The 15714-nt window shown below is 40.2% G+C and overlaps 1 protein-coding gene across 1 annotated transcript in view; it reads left to right on the top strand.

The window, feature by feature from the left end:
• Nucleotides 1-6121: 6121 nt before the first annotated feature.
• The window catches only part of LOC109874211 (sodium- and chloride-dependent glycine transporter 2-like), a 63748-nt gene continuing 54155 nt past the window's right edge, over nt 6122-15714 (top strand). Inside the window, exons 1-8 of the mRNA XM_020466033.2 lie at nt 6122-6536; nt 7833-7980; nt 8913-9044; nt 9224-9397; nt 10688-10838; nt 11325-11457; nt 11685-11819; nt 13582-13685. Of these exons, the coding sequence (XP_020321622.2) occupies nt 6129-6536; nt 7833-7980; nt 8913-9044; nt 9224-9397; nt 10688-10838; nt 11325-11457; nt 11685-11819; nt 13582-13685 (1385 nt within the window). The 5' untranslated portion in view covers nt 6122-6128. The remainder of the gene's footprint in view (nt 6537-7832; nt 7981-8912; nt 9045-9223; nt 9398-10687; nt 10839-11324; nt 11458-11684; nt 11820-13581; nt 13686-15714) is intronic.

The following is a 15714-nucleotide window of genomic DNA, read 5'->3' as shown; positions in this document are numbered from 1 at the left end:
AATAAATGGTCTTATTAGGGGTTCACCACAAAGCTGTGAAGACCTATTATTATTGTCTTTTCTTTTTTTTTACATGGCTAAATAACTCAAGCATAGATTGGTGACTTTTTGTTCTAATTCGAAAGCTAAGGGATTGGTCAAAAGATGGCAGGGTTATTGACAAATCAAAACTCAGACATGTCCATTTAAACTAGTGTAAATCCACCCCACAGTGGCCTATCATCTTGAAACGTGTTATTGCTATCATGGACATCCCTAAGATGAACCACACTGAATTTGGTATTGATATCTCAAAAAACTAAAATTTTAACAATTCATTCTTTAAATTTGTAACGCTAACTCTCAAAATCATCTGCATTCATCTTCTCCTCGTGAACCATACGTCAGGTTCACTCCAGATTTTGTATTTAGTCTCATTACATCAGTCTTTAATGGTTCTAAGATAAAATGGTTGCTGCTTTTAAATATGGCCGCACTGTACCTATAGATGCACGTTAGCACATATGCTAATCTTCTCATGAACCATAAGTCAGATTGACTCCAGATGTAGTATAAAGATTCAAACAATGAATTAGCTTCTAATGGATTTGACAATGATTAGTTGCTGCATTCAAAGTCGGCCACACTACACCACTAAATGGCACCATATGGCACCATATGACACTAGGCCTACAAGAACTGAGACGATTTTGATATCTGGTGAATTATTGTTTGTGCATGCGTGTGTGTGGAGTGATAGACAAAGGAAGAAATAGATGCTGTGTGGAGTAAACTAGTAGAGGAGACAGTCCATGTCTACATTTCCAAAATCCCCAAACATAGAGGACAGCAATGAGTATAGAGCCATCGGCAGAAAGATACTTGCAGGATATCTATGCTTAAAGCACAAGGGTGCAGAGCCATGGATGAGTGGATACTCTTTCTAAGCACAACTTCCACAGGTTGTACAGTGCTTTCAGTAAGCATTCATACCCCTTGACTTAGTCCCCATTTTGTTGTGTTACAGCCTGAATTCAAAATGGATTATATAGATTTGGTTTTATCTCACCCATCTACACATAATACCCCATAATGAAAAAGTGTTTTTAGAAATGTTTGCAAATTTATTGGAAATGAAATACATACATATCTAATTTACATAAGTGTTAACACCCCTGACCCAATACGTTGTAGAAGCTCCTTTGGCGGCGATTACATATGTGACTCATTTTAGTTAAGAGCTTTGTACACCTGTATTGTGCCAGACAGCCATTTTCAAGTCTTACCATAGATTTTCAAGATGATTTAAGTCAAAACTCTAACTAGGCCACTCAGGAACATTCAATGTTGTCCTGCTGAAAGGTGAATTTCAACAGACACTGGGAGACATCTCAGTGTCTGTTGAAAAGCAGACTGAACCAGGTTTTCCTCTAGGATTTTGCCTGTGCTTATAGCTGTATTCTTTATATCCTAAAAAAACTCCCTATTCCTTGCCGATGACAAGCATACTGATACCATGCAGCCACCACCATGCTTGAAAATATGTGTTGTGTTGGATTTGACCCAAACGTAACACTTTCTATTCAGGACAAAAAGTTAATTTCTTTGCCACATTTTTTGCAGTATTACTTAAGTGCCACGTTGCAATCAAGATGCATGTTTATTTTTATTCTGTACAGGCTTCCTTCTTTTCACTCAGTTTTTTAGGTTAGTATTGTGGAGTAACTACAGTGTTGTTGATCCGTCCTCAGTTTTCTCATATCACAACGATTAAACTCTTAACAGTTTTAAAATCACCATTGACCTCATGGTAAAATCCCTGAGCCGTTTCAGTTTTAAAATCACCATTGACCTCATGGTGAAATCCCTGAGCCGTCTCCGGCAACTGAGTAAGGAAGGACACCTGTATCTTTGTAGTGACGGTGTATTGATACAACATCCAAAGCCTAATTAATAACTTCACCATGCTCAAAGGGATATTATTCAACGTCAGCTTTGTTTTATTATTTTTACACATTTACAAATCGTTGCCTTTCTTTGCGAGGCATTGAAAAGCCTCCCTGGTCTTTGTGGTTGAAATCTGTGGTTGAAATTCACTACTTGATTGAGGGACCTTTATCTGTATGTGTAGGATACAGAGATGGGATAGTCATTAAAAAATCATGTTAACCACTATTATTGAACACAGAATGAGTCCATGCAACGTATTGTGCAATTTGTTAAGCACTACCAGGTTGAATACTTATTGACTAGACATTTCAGCGTTACATTTTTTATTAATTTCTAAAATGTTCTACAAATAAAACTTATGGGGTATTGTGTGTAGATCAGTGAGACAACATCACCCTTTAATCCATTTGAAATGCAGGCTGTAACACAACAAAATGTGGAAAAGGTTAAGGGGTGTGAATATTTTCTGAAGTCGCTGTATGTTGCATTATAGAATTATAGCTCCGCTCAGTGATTTCTGCATACCAGGTCACCAACAAAACTTTAACAATAGTGCAAATACATGCAAACACCACTTGATTTCTTGATTTCTATGACTTGTCTTGCTTACAGATTATCTGAAATGTCACTTTGAAATGTAACTTTAAATAATGTATTCTTACAGACATTGTTCACCAAATGTTTCCGCCAAAAGATAAGGCAAGAAAGAGCGCTGGGCCTTCAATGGAGGCCAGAAATGAGCCCCTCCTCCTATAGCTCCTCCCACCACCAGCCTCCTCTGATATAATCCTCCCCAAACCCAACATTTTGGCAACAGGGTGTTCTCCAGGGCACCACCCAGACTATGGAACTCCACACCTTCATCTGTCTGTGGTGGTTGGTAACCAATGGTTATGTAATTGGTTTAAATCTCAGCTTTGACTATAGCATACTTTGCTGTCACACCTCCTGTGCAAATGTATGTGTCTTCTTGTGTAGAGTAGGGTAAATAATGGATGAGCACAACTCAAATCTTTCCATGTGTGTGGTGTAGCATTAAAGTAAGGCTATGGCCACTTCAATATCTTAAGATTTCAAAATATATCTATGGATTATATGGATAATATCCATTCATTTTTTTAAAGTGTTTCCTCCAAAGTATGAGCTTGTTTTGTTTTGGATTGATTGTTTTCATTTGTATTATTTTTGTTTCATGTTTAATATACCCAATTAAAATATCAATAACATAGGTATATACTTTTGACAAATCTTAAATTACCCATGGATGTTGTGTGCTTATAGATTATTGTTATTAGGCTATTATTATTATTATTGCTAAATATCGTTAATAATTAACGGGTTAAAAAATAAATGAAAAAACATGCCTCCTAAAGAGGTTCCTTGAAGGACGTTTTCAAAAAGGTTCTTCAAATAACATTTTCAAAAAGGTTCCTCGAGGAACCCTGCATTTCAAAAAAGGTTCCCCCACAGTGGCAACTCAAAAAGGAAACTCGAATAACCTTTTCTTCTAAGAGTAGTCTGTCTCCTGCCCTCTCCCATTCTGTGTCTTGAGGAAGGTGTGAGTGGTACAAGGAAAGAGGAGCAGAAATCAATTACAATTATTCTCTGTTGACAAAGTAATTAAACCTTGGAGCAGCCAGCTAATTTAGCAGCGCGAGGCCCTTATCTGTAGAGGCCCAGATTAACGAGGGGCGCGGGCCACACGGGCGCAGTAAGCATTGCAGGTGTTTATCGCACATTTAATAAGGTACGCGGGCTACAGTGACGAGCTCGTTAAAAGACACTGCGAGGTCGCTGGACCGTTTCTGCGGGGTTGTGTTATTCGGATTATTTTTGTATCTTTCTCAAGGGTTTGGGTTGGTTGCATAACGGTGTGTCTAAATAACAACAAAATAGGATGCTCATGGGATTGTTTGCCCACGAGAATGAACCAATTTTTAATTAGGGGTACATTTCGTTATCAGAGAAGAGAAAGCTGAACAATGCTGTGCGCAATGCAGTATTTTAGGGCAGGCTATTTGTGGTGCTGGGAAAGTTCCAAAGCCTCCAGTGTAGCACGATACCTCAATAACCACGTGTTTTTTTTTGTAAGTGTCCTTCTTGCGTAAGAGGTTAACAAATGAGTAGCTTCAGTCGTTTCATGAAGACCTCGCCCACTTTTTTCTACACTTGATCAGTGCTTGTTTCGGTGACGCACACAGAAACGCATTACGCGTATATCGCACGTGTGCTTAAATTACTTGAAGCGTAGTAAAGTCTATATATAGCCTGGAGGCTTTAACAAAAAAAAGACTTTGCAGCAGTCTGCAGTTTTTGTCATGACACACTTCACAAATATTTGTACAAGGAAAATTGTGTAAATAATTGGTATGATAAAGTATAGCCCAAACTGTGTATAGTATGTGCAAAACTGACACAGGCTTTACGGAAACGAAATATATGCTTTTAAAATTGATAATCATATGTCGTAGTCTATATAATTATATGTGATCCCAATATAAAAAATATAGGCGAAATAAGTAATATATGATACTAGATGTTAAGTTACGTTTTCAGTGTTTTCAACATATTACTTTGTTAATAAATGTTCAATAGCATTTACGCAAAGTAGGCATACTTACAACACAATAGAAACCATATTAACCATCTAACGAAATAGTTTCCCAATCAATGTAATCGTCTCTCCCACAAATGGTACATGTTCTCTCACGAATTGACGTGCTGCATGCATTCTCATTCCCCAAAATGTAATCTAGGCCTACATGCAAATCCTCCCTAGCTCGTGTGTACTTACACATCCCCTCGAGAAAACTGTATTATTAATCAGCTGGTGAATGAATCAGTCCAAGCACGCACACACTGAGCGGCATGTGCGTGAACAACATGCGCACGTTCCCGCGCGTCTTCGCCCGGTGTAGCTTTAAAAATAAGAATCCAAGGCCAATGATTTATCAAACTCTTATTATCAAGAAAATGTCAAGCGAAGGGCACCTTGCTCCGCACTGACGCAAACCCAATATTTCCCACTGGGGTATAGAAAGCTTTGCACTAAGCACAGCCAAATCCACTCCAACATCTTCCAGTTCTCTTTACACCTGTTTTTCAGCCTTTCAGCTTCAGCACGTCTTAAGCCTCTTCACAAATGGTGAGTATGCTACATACTTTGTTTATTTTCTTTATTCTACATTACATTTGTCATACAAGTTATCTTATTGATCTAAATGGTTGAAGCAGCCTTTACTTCATTTTGTGGAAATATTTTCATTTATTCAAACTGCATGCTGGATAATGGGTTGTAATTCAGCAGCCGAGTTGTGCGCTGTCCATGGTACCGAAATCGAGCTGCATAGCGCTGCTCCACACACAGAAACTTTTCACAACTCGCATTCACATGGCAATCTCTGAGCAAAAGATGCATTCAGTTCAATCAAAAAAACACTTGTTTCGTTCGATCTTTTCCATTCAAGTAGGGCTATTTCTATTGAATGTATTTGTTTTCATTTGAAGAAAAACGAAATCAGATAGGTGGTAGACAAAAGACGCAGAAACGATCTCTTTTCCCCCCTTTTTTTTTTTTACTTCAACCTAAATGTAGCATGTTTGTGTTTAGAAATCCCGCGCTCTCTTACATTGCTTTGTTTCCTCTTGGTTAGGATATATATGCGGAGATAGTAATTTGTATTTCTGCACGCCCGGGTCCTCTCAGAGATGTAGCCTGATGCCGGTGATCATACATGCCTGCCAGGGAGAGGGGAGCTGTCAAGAGCCCGGCAGCTTGTCTATTGCCCATAAAAATCAGTGGCTGTGTGGAGCTGAATGACATGGGGGAAATGGGGCGTAAAATTAAAGAATCTCGCAGTAACAGCGAACAGGAGAGGCAAACCCCCGCAGACCGTGATCTGAAGCCCAGAGCTGCGGAGCCAAAACATGCAACAAAGGGCTTTTAAAATACTGCAGAAACACCCACCACTGCTGCATTTTTATTGTAGGTGATTAGCCCATATTTTTTATTTGAAAATAATAACGCTAAAATAATCGAATTCTCAATTCATAGCCTATTAGTGCTAACACTGAGCTGGCAAATGCATCTTAAAGTGTTTCTGTTTGTATAGCCTTTTATATGATTTTTTACCCCTTGTCTTGTGTGATGAGCTTCATCTGTAAATGACATGTTGCAGGATTTCTCCGAGCAGAGAGAGATGGCCAAACAGCCGGCCAATGCTCCTACCGGTTGTAACCCGTTGCACCAGCCGGAGGGAGTTTCAGCAAACAAACCGGATAATGTCTTTAACCAAACGTCCGCAGCATACCCGGCCCCTCAGCCAGCACAATCCAACGAGAGCAAAACTTTATGTCCCACGGAAAATAAACCAGGAGAACCGGGAGAAGTCAAAGTCTATGGGACGTTTAAAAACGCCGCTCTGCCGGTGCCTGGATCCGTGGCTGCTCTCTCGGCTGCCCGGGATATCCCTGTCCAGTACGGGGACCCGCTTAGGGTCACCGGGGATCAAAACAATGCATCGGGCAACTGGACCACCATGAGCCAGACCACCATCATTCTGGGCGCAGATGGCAACACGTCTGTTCAGCCCGGCGGGGTGATGTGGGTAAGTGGGCTCAAACGAATTGTTTCGATACGGGGAGCATCGTCCAAACAACCGGGGTCAGGAGAGCTTAGGGGGTGGGGTGGACTACAAGACGAACCGTGGTTTGGAGTGAGTGGTGATCTATCTGACACGCAACCTGTATTGCCTATTAGGATAGGGGATTGGCTGTGGTGTTATCTGGTCTTTCACGGATAAGGAAGCCGAAGTGGGGGTGACATACAGCTGCTGAGGAGAAGTTGTAATTACGGTCCCATGGGACTCCTTCTGAGATAGTCCGGCACTGGAGACTGCTGCTGGGGGATGATTTGAGAGAATGTGAGCTATATAGCCTATTCAAGTGAGTTTCCATTTGCAGTGACCAGATGCAGTGACCAGAGGTTACAATTGTCTATGAATCAGGGTTAGAATTCACCAATATAATAGTTGAGAAGAATTCCCTGTTATTATGGCAAATGATCAAAATATAGAACGGAAAAGGTAGGCTATCTATTTCGATGTTCTGAGTCTCTGCATTTGGCTAGAGTAGGCTACCTATTTGATTAAATTCTGTCAACAAAAGTTGGTCTAAAACGGCGTCGTGAAAGTGCTAAATGGACGGAATCTTCCCACTGCAGTGAGATTAAGGAATAGGCCTACTGTAAGATGGTTGTTTGTGTATCAGCCTACAGTAATGGTATATCCCCCCCACTACGCTGCTCCGTGTGTCAGGTATGGCTAGAAAGAGGGATAGAAACCCCGCATCATGCTCTCTCGGGATTGGTCTCGGTAAACCCATGACAGCGCTTGGTAATGGGTTACATAAGGCTGCGGATTCTGCTCATTGTTACAATCCCCGCGAGGGCATTCCTCGCCACTCTCCTCTTCTCTCTCCACTCCTCTCATTCTCCTCTTCCTCCGTGCGCCAGCCTGACAGTGTTCCATTGATAAGCTTGTTCCTTTCTCCCTCTACCCCTATTGGCGGGGAATCAGAAATAAGGAAATTGGAATTATCTGTATTTATGAATATTCATATGAATTTGTCCTGTCATGTTTTAAAATGCTCACATCAATCAAAGAGTGTTGTTCCCGAGATGATGATGTGTGTTGAAGCGGGTTGTATTCGTATGTTCTGACTGTTGCAAATAGCCTATACTTGTGGCTAATTTGATAGATCGAATAAAGAAACGAATCCTTCGCCCAGTAAGGCAGGAGGTTTGGGATCTGAGACGTTTTAATGATTGGCTATACTAAATGTAAGTCCTATATGGTTACTTAATGTACATGAAACCTAGCACTAAAATCCACTTTTTTTCCCAGGAGGAAGACGAGGACGAGAGTGGAGATGAGAATAAGGCCAGGGGAAACTGGACTAATAAATTGGATTTCATCCTGTCCATGGTTGGCTATGCGGTGGGACTGGGAAACGTGTGGAGGTTTCCATACCTTGCCTTCCAAAATGGTGGAGGTAAGGAGAGTGTTGAGTTGAGAATGTACCCGCACTGCAAATGTCACTAAAGTTGAAAATGCAAAAGCACCTAAATGCAGAAAAGAAATAACACTGATTCCAAAACGGATCAATGTTATTTTAATTGGATATTCCATTGCTCCACAATGATAGATGTATATGTTTAACATCACGCATAATTGATATGAACGAAATTGACGATGTAATTAAATTCGAGGAACAAAATGGGAGTAAGTCGACTTAATTGTGATTTTATCCTGGATGATTTCTATTGTTGTTTTGCCATTGTGTGAACACCAGTATGCTTAATGTATTTCAACATTATCAAACGAAAATACATCACTTTAATTCATTCACTTGCTAGGCTATATCATTGGAGTTTAAATTAGTGTAAAAAAACAAAAAACATTTTCCACTCAACTTTTTGACTGCTTTTTCTTCTCTAAAGGAAATGGCGACTTTTTATTAAGACACGTTTTCCAAACAGTTATAGAAAGCGTCTAGCTAGCATTATTTTTCAGCGTCTAAGAGCCTACTATTTTTCGTGGATTTTAGTTAAATTATTTAGGCTTTATGATTGATAATCACTTCGGTAAACAAAATATTATTGATATATATTTGTTTTATTATTACTAGGCCTATTTTATTTCAATTTAGTTTGGTCTACACTACGCATTATTATATTCTAGCTACCTTATACAACTAATTAAGCTACATGTAAGGGAAGCAAATAAGTATAACCCATTTAGATATGTCACATGTATTTCATTATTACCTGCCATGCATAATCTCTTTAATTCCATGAGAAAAGCAGTCGAATTAAGTCTGTTATAGCCTTCTTTTAAAATCATGTGAGCCAAGTTTGAGTAATCTCTTTTCACTTGTACCTGTGCGCTACTTTGAAATGCTTCCCCGTTTCCCTGTGTATATAGGTGCTTTTTTGATCCCCTACCTTATAATGTTGTGCCTCGCCGGGATCCCTATCTTTTTATTGGAGGTTTCCCTGGGTCAGTTTGCCAGCCAGGGCCCCGTGTCCGTGTGGAAAGCCATCCCGGCTCTGCAAGGTAAACTGCGCATATACAGGCTGCGATCCAAACTCATAAAGTAACGTATTTAAAACTAGTAACATACACTAACTTCTGAAAATAATGAAAACGACTTATTATGATATAATTACTTTTGATCACGCTCCTCTGCCTGCTTAAGAGTAATTTACATATTTCGTCTCATTTATTTATTTTAGGTTGCGGGATTGCCATGTTGATAATATCTGTCTTGATAGCCATATACTATAACATTATTATGTGCTGGACACTGTACTACCTGTTCGCTTCGTTGAAGGGCTCACTGCCATGGGCTAACTGTAAGAACGAGTGGAACACGTTGGACTGTAAGGACAAAGACATGCTTCTCTTAGGTAAGACCACAATGCGCCAGAACGCACACACACTCTCATGCATGCGCACACACACATACACCTAAGCACCCCCCTCACCATTGCGCAATGCGCAACGCACCCCTTAGCTAAGGACTCTTGCCTGTAACCTGCCCTATAGTGTAGAGTGGCGGGTTATTTGAAGCATTGTTTTCTAGTTTCATATACATCCAAAAGTGCTACTTTTGCTTACTAGGTTTATTGTATTGATTTTTATATTTATTCTGTGGGTCTCAAGTTATTTTTTTCAACAGTGTGTAGGCTACAAATGTGTGATATTAATAAAAAAAATCTTTATTCTAGTCTGATCTATATAATGAGCAAAAAGCAGTTATACAAAAGGTGTATTTTAAAGATTACGGTGTAGGCTCAGTAGACAAATTAGTTTTTGCATTTGTGCAATTATGAGTAATTGATTTTAGGTTACAATTCATTAAAAAAAAGAAGATAAATTGATAAAAGAAAGGCTCGCAGTATGACCGGATAATTTTCTCCCAGATGCATGTGGGGAAAAAAACGAAATTTGATTAAGAAAATGCCATTTTTGTCTGTTGCATTTCAGTGAATTCAGCACAAAAGTTGCTTGCTTGACACATTTACAAGTAGTGGAGTTGCTGCAGTGCCGCAGTGCGCGCCAGACTGCCCTCTCGTGGTCATAGTAAGAGTTACAGTAACTGTCGTCTCCCTGGTCTCTCTCTGTATCGTTGAATAGCATTGATGCTGTGTCAACCCGTAGCTTTCATTGGTAATACAACAAACTTATGATCATCATACAAAGCGAAACTAGATCTACTCTGTCAAACATGCTGAACGTTTCTATGTGTACATTTTATATCATCTTAAAAAATATTGTGAAAAAGGTTATTTCATAATAAGCACAATTTGTATTTAAAGTTCTGTTAAAAGAAAAATAACCATTACACGTTAAAAAAAACATGCTTCACCCATACAGTGGATGAATGGCTTTCATCTGAGAATAGAGGACATTTCCTGTAATGGGTATCAAGTACAGTATGTAAAGAACAGTAATATGTAAAGCATGGCAGAGATCACTGTTTTTGGTGTATGAACCAGTGTGCTGGGCAAGGATCTATTCTACATTATACCCACCACCTGAGAAAACTGAAAGTTGATCGTTTTTAAAACCAGATTGTAAAGAGGTCTGTCTGTTCCTGTTGAGATGTATTTTTTTAAATCTGATTCGATACAGGCTATGTAAGTCTGTCTGTCTGTCTATCCTGGTTGACATGTGTTGGTTTCTGGTTGTGACAGACACGTGTATCCTCCATGATAAAAACATCACCTCTGTAAAGAACAGCTCGTTCTGTCTGTCGGCTCAAGCCATTGGAAACCTGACCAAACTGGTTAACATGACCTTTCCGGATAACAAAACCTACGTCAGCCCCAGCGAGGAGTACTTCAAGTAAGTCAAATCAAAGTTTATTTGTCATATGCACAGGATACAGTGTAGTGTACACAGTATAATTAAATGCATACTTGCAAAGCTCTCCTCTCAAACAGCTAAAAAAGTATTACATGAAAATATAGTTTACAAAATGTAATAAAAATAATATCTTGCATCAGAGTTACAGAGGTTCTATGTTTGAAGTTGGCCTGCTGGCTGAGGATACTTGTGATTTCTCATACTATATTGTAAATGTTGGTTTCCTTTCTAACATAATTAGGGCACAGTTATTGGGCTATATAGACACAATTGTTTCCCGCTATTGATTGATATGAAGGAATAATACATGTCAGATCTGAAATAACTGTTTTATATTTCCCTCTGGCTTTCTCGATGTCTCTCTCCCTCTCTCTCCCTCTGTCTCTCTCTCTCTCTCTCTCTTTGACTCTCTCTCTCTCTCTGGCTCTTTCTCTCTGGCTCTGTGTGTGTGTGTGTGTCCCATAGGTACAATGTCTTGCACATCTCCAAAGGGATAGAGTACCCTGGAGACATCCGCTGGCCCCTCGCAGGCTGCCTGTTGCTGGCCTGGTTGATAGTCTACCTCTCCCTGGCCAAAGGAATCAAGTCATCAGGGAAAGTAAGAGAAATCTCTCACTCTCTACTCATGTGGTACCTCCTTTGAATTTGAATAATTTCCCCCTGTGAAATCCCAGAACCATAAAATAAAGTTTGTAGTTCTGTGAATTATTATGTAATGTTGCCCTCTAGACGGTTTGTTCTTGAACTAAAAGTGTTGAATCAGTGCACTTATCACAAAACCTGCTAACTCTCTCTTCGTTTTGTTCTTCCTCTCCCATCTCCTAGGTGGTGTATTTCACAGCTACGTTCCCCTATGTGGTTCTGGTCATTCTGTTGTTCAGAGGAGTGACCCTCCCAGGGGCTGGTGACGGCATCCTCTACTTCATCACACCCAAGTGGGAGAAACTCAATGATGCTAAGGTATACATACACACATGAACAGTTGAAGTCGGAAGTTTACATACACCTTACCCAAATACATTTAAACTCAGTTTTTCACAATTCCTGACATTTAATCCTAGAGAAATCCTAAAAATACCCTGTCTTAGGCCAGTTGGGATCACCACTTTATTTTAAGAATGTGAAATGTCATAATAATAGTAGAGAGAATGATTTATTTCAGCTTTTATTTCTTTTATCACATTCCCAGTGGGTCAGAAGTTTACATACACTCAATTAGTATTTGGTAGCATTGCCATTAAATTGTCTAACTTGGGTCAAACGTTTTGGGAAGACTCCCACAAGCTTCCCTCAATAAGTTGGGTGAATTTTGGCCCATTCCTCCTGACAGAGCTGGTGTAACTGAGTCAGGTTTGTAGGCCTCCTTGTTCGCACATGCTTTTTCAGTTCTGCCCACACATTTTCTGTAGGATTGAGGTCAGGGCTTGTGATGGCCACTCCAATACCTTCACTTTGTTGTCCTTAATCCATTTTGCCACAACTTTGGAAATATGCTTGGGGTCATTGTCCATTTGGAAGACCCATTTGCAGGCCAAGCTTTAACTTCTTGACTGATGTCTTGAGATCTTGCTTCAATATATCCACCAAATTTTCCATCCTCACGATGCCATCTATTTTGTGAAGTCCACCAGTCCCTCCTGCAGCAAAGCACCCCCACAACATGAGGCTGCCACCCCCGTGCTTCACGGTTGGGATGGTGTTCTTCAGCTTGCAAGCCTCCCCCTTTTTCCTCCAAACATAACGATGGTCATTATGACCAAACAGTTCTATTTTTGTTTCATCAGACCACAGGACATCTCTCCAAAAAGTATGCTCTTTGTCCCCATGTGCAGTTGCAAACTGTAGTCTGACTTTTTTATGGCGGTTTTGGAGCAGTGGCTTCTTCCTTGCTGAGAGGCCTTTCAGGTTATGTCGATATAGGACTTGTTTTACTGTGGATATAGATACTTTTGTACCAGTTTCCTCCAGCATCTTCACAGGGTCCTTTGCTGTTGTTCTGAGATTGATTTGCACTTTTCGCACCAAAGTGCGTTCATCTCTAGGGGACAGAATGCGTCTCCTTCCTGAGCAGTTTGACGGCTGCGTGGTCCCATGGTGTTTATACTTGCATACTATTGTTTGTACAGATGAACGTGGTACCTTCAGGCGTTTGTAAATTGCTCCCAAGGATGAACCAGACTTGTGGAGGTCTACAATTTTTTTCTGAGTTCTTGGCTGATTTCTTTTGATTTTCCCATGATGTCAAGCAAAGAGGCACTGAGTTTGAAGGTAGGCCTTGAAATACATCCACAGGTACACCTCCAATTGACTCAAATGATGTCAATTAGCCTATCAGAAGCTCCTAATTTAACATAATTTCTGAAATTTTCCAACCTGTTTAAAGGCACAGTCAACTTAGTGTATGTAAACTTCTGAACCACTGGTATTGTGATACAGTGAATTATAAGTTAAATAATCTGTCTGTAAACAATTGTTGGAAAAATGTATTGTGTTATGCACAAAGTAGATGTCCTAACCGACTTGCCAAAACTATAGTTCGTTAACAAGAAATTTGTGTGTAGTGGTTTAAAAACGAGTTTTAATGACTCCAACCTAAGTGTATGTAAACTTCCGACTTCAACTGTAAGTGCGTGCAGGCACACAAATAGACACACACACACACATTTCTCCACCCATCCCTCTGTCTCTAAAAGTGATTGTGAATGTGTGTGTGTTACTCTAGGTTTGGAAGGATGCTGCCACCCAGATTTTCTTCTCTCTGTCAGCAGCCTGGGGAGGCCTCATCACACTGTCTTCTTACAACAAGTTCCACAACAACTGCTACAGGTAAGCACTTCTCACTGTGCTGCTTAACAGCTTTGCTTCCTTCCATATATGACCGCCCGAATCCTCTGTCTCGCAATCACACGTGACTGCCCCCGCAATCACACGTGACTGCCCTCTTGACAACATCTTAGCCAGCTGCGCCACCGTAAAGCTGGCAACTCGATGGCACGGGTAGAGACATTTCAAACTGAGGAGTGAGGTTACCAATCCAATCCATTACATACGGGTAAATAAGAAGTTGTATCACGATATTCACACGGTTACATTTTCCATAGCAAAAATAAAACGCGACGCAGACAAAAAATTGTTGTCATCACAGCAACTTGCTTTATGTAACATACTGTGTTATGTAGCTTTGAAAGTAAACACGTAACTCTATGACAACATACGGTTATTTTAGCAAGGGTCGTCAAAATTTATAAAAGGTCAAAAATACAGTTCTGATAAATGTAACAGCTGTATAATTGGGTAAGATACTCAACACTTTTTGGATTTTGAAAATCTATCAAATGTTGACAGCACATAAACCATTATATAATTACATCACAATGATAATATATATGTAATGTATATATATATACCATACAGTACCAGTCAAAAGTTTGGATACACCTACTCATTCAAGGGTTTTTCTTTATTTTTACTATTTTCTACATTGAAGAATAATATTGGAGACATCAAAACTATGAAATAACACATATGGAATCAAAATATATGTTATATTTTAGATTCTTCAAAGTAGCCACCCTTTGCCTTGATGACAGCTTTGCACACTCTTGGCATTCTCTCAACCAGCTTCTTGAGGAATTATTTTCCAACAGTCTTGAAGGAGTTCCCACATATGCTGAGCACTTGTTGACTGCTTTTCCTTCTCTCTGCGGTCCAATTCATCCCAAACCATCACAATTGGGTTGAGGTCGGGTGATTGTGGAGGCCAGGTCATCTGATGCAGCACTCCATCACTCTCCTTCTTGGTCAAATAGCCCTTACACAGACTGGAGGGTCATTGTCCTGTTGAAAAACAAATGATAGTCCCACTATTCGCAAACCAGATTGGATGGCGTATCGCTGCAGAATGCTGTGGTAGCCATGATGGTTAAGTGTGCTTTGAATTCTAAATAAATCACTGACAGTGTCACCAGCAAAGCACCCCCACACCATCACACCTTCTCCTCCATGCTTCACGATGGGAACCACACATGCAGAGATCATCCATTCACCTATTCTGCGTCTCACAAAGACACGGCGGTTGGAAACAAAACCCTCAAATTTGGACTCATCAGACCAAAGAACAGATTTCCACCTATCTAATGTCTATTGCCCGTGTTTCTTGACCAAAGCAAGTCTCTTCTTATTATTGGTGTCCTTTAGTAGTGGTTTCTTTGCAGCAAATTGACTATGAAGGCCTGATTCACACAGTATTCTCTAAACAGTTGATGTTGAGATGTGTCTGTTACTTGTGCTCTGTGAAACATTAATTTGGGCTGCAATATAAGGTGCAGTTAACTCTTAATGAAATTATTCTCTGCAGCAGAGGTAACTCTGGGTCTTCCTTTCCTGTGGCGGTCCTCATGAGAGCCCTCCATTCTGAAATTGCATTTTTGTCTCCCCTCAGTTTTATCATTTAGATGCGAAACAAAAGCGTCATCGGTGCGCTTTAGTACCATGCGGACACCTCAGAGTGTCAGGTAGGCTGGATTTAGGACAGACAGGCTGTGTGAAAGCTTCTGGAAGGGTGGCTGGACCAGCATGGGAGAGTTAAGCATAGTTCAGTGTGTATGTGGTGTGCTCTTTCACCATGTTGTAAAAGCAATCAGAGCAGAAACTGACTACTCTTTAGTTGCCTGATGTACCTGGCAAGGTAACTGCTGTCTAACTTAACTTTTTTTTTTTGAACTAGTGTTTATCCACAGTACTGAGCTAGTAACTGACTGTAATGTTAGCTAATGTTTCAGCCCCTCTCGACTGAGGTGAATGAATTAGCTGCATTAGCTAGTAGCTACCACAGCCAGGCTGTTATTACTATCTA

Source organism: Oncorhynchus kisutch, linkage group LG3, assembly GCF_002021735.2.
Source record: "Oncorhynchus kisutch isolate 150728-3 linkage group LG3, Okis_V2, whole genome shotgun sequence".
NCBI classification, from domain to species: Eukaryota; Metazoa; Chordata; class Actinopteri; order Salmoniformes; family Salmonidae; genus Oncorhynchus; species Oncorhynchus kisutch.
This window is presented reverse-complemented; position numbering and strand designations above follow the sequence as displayed.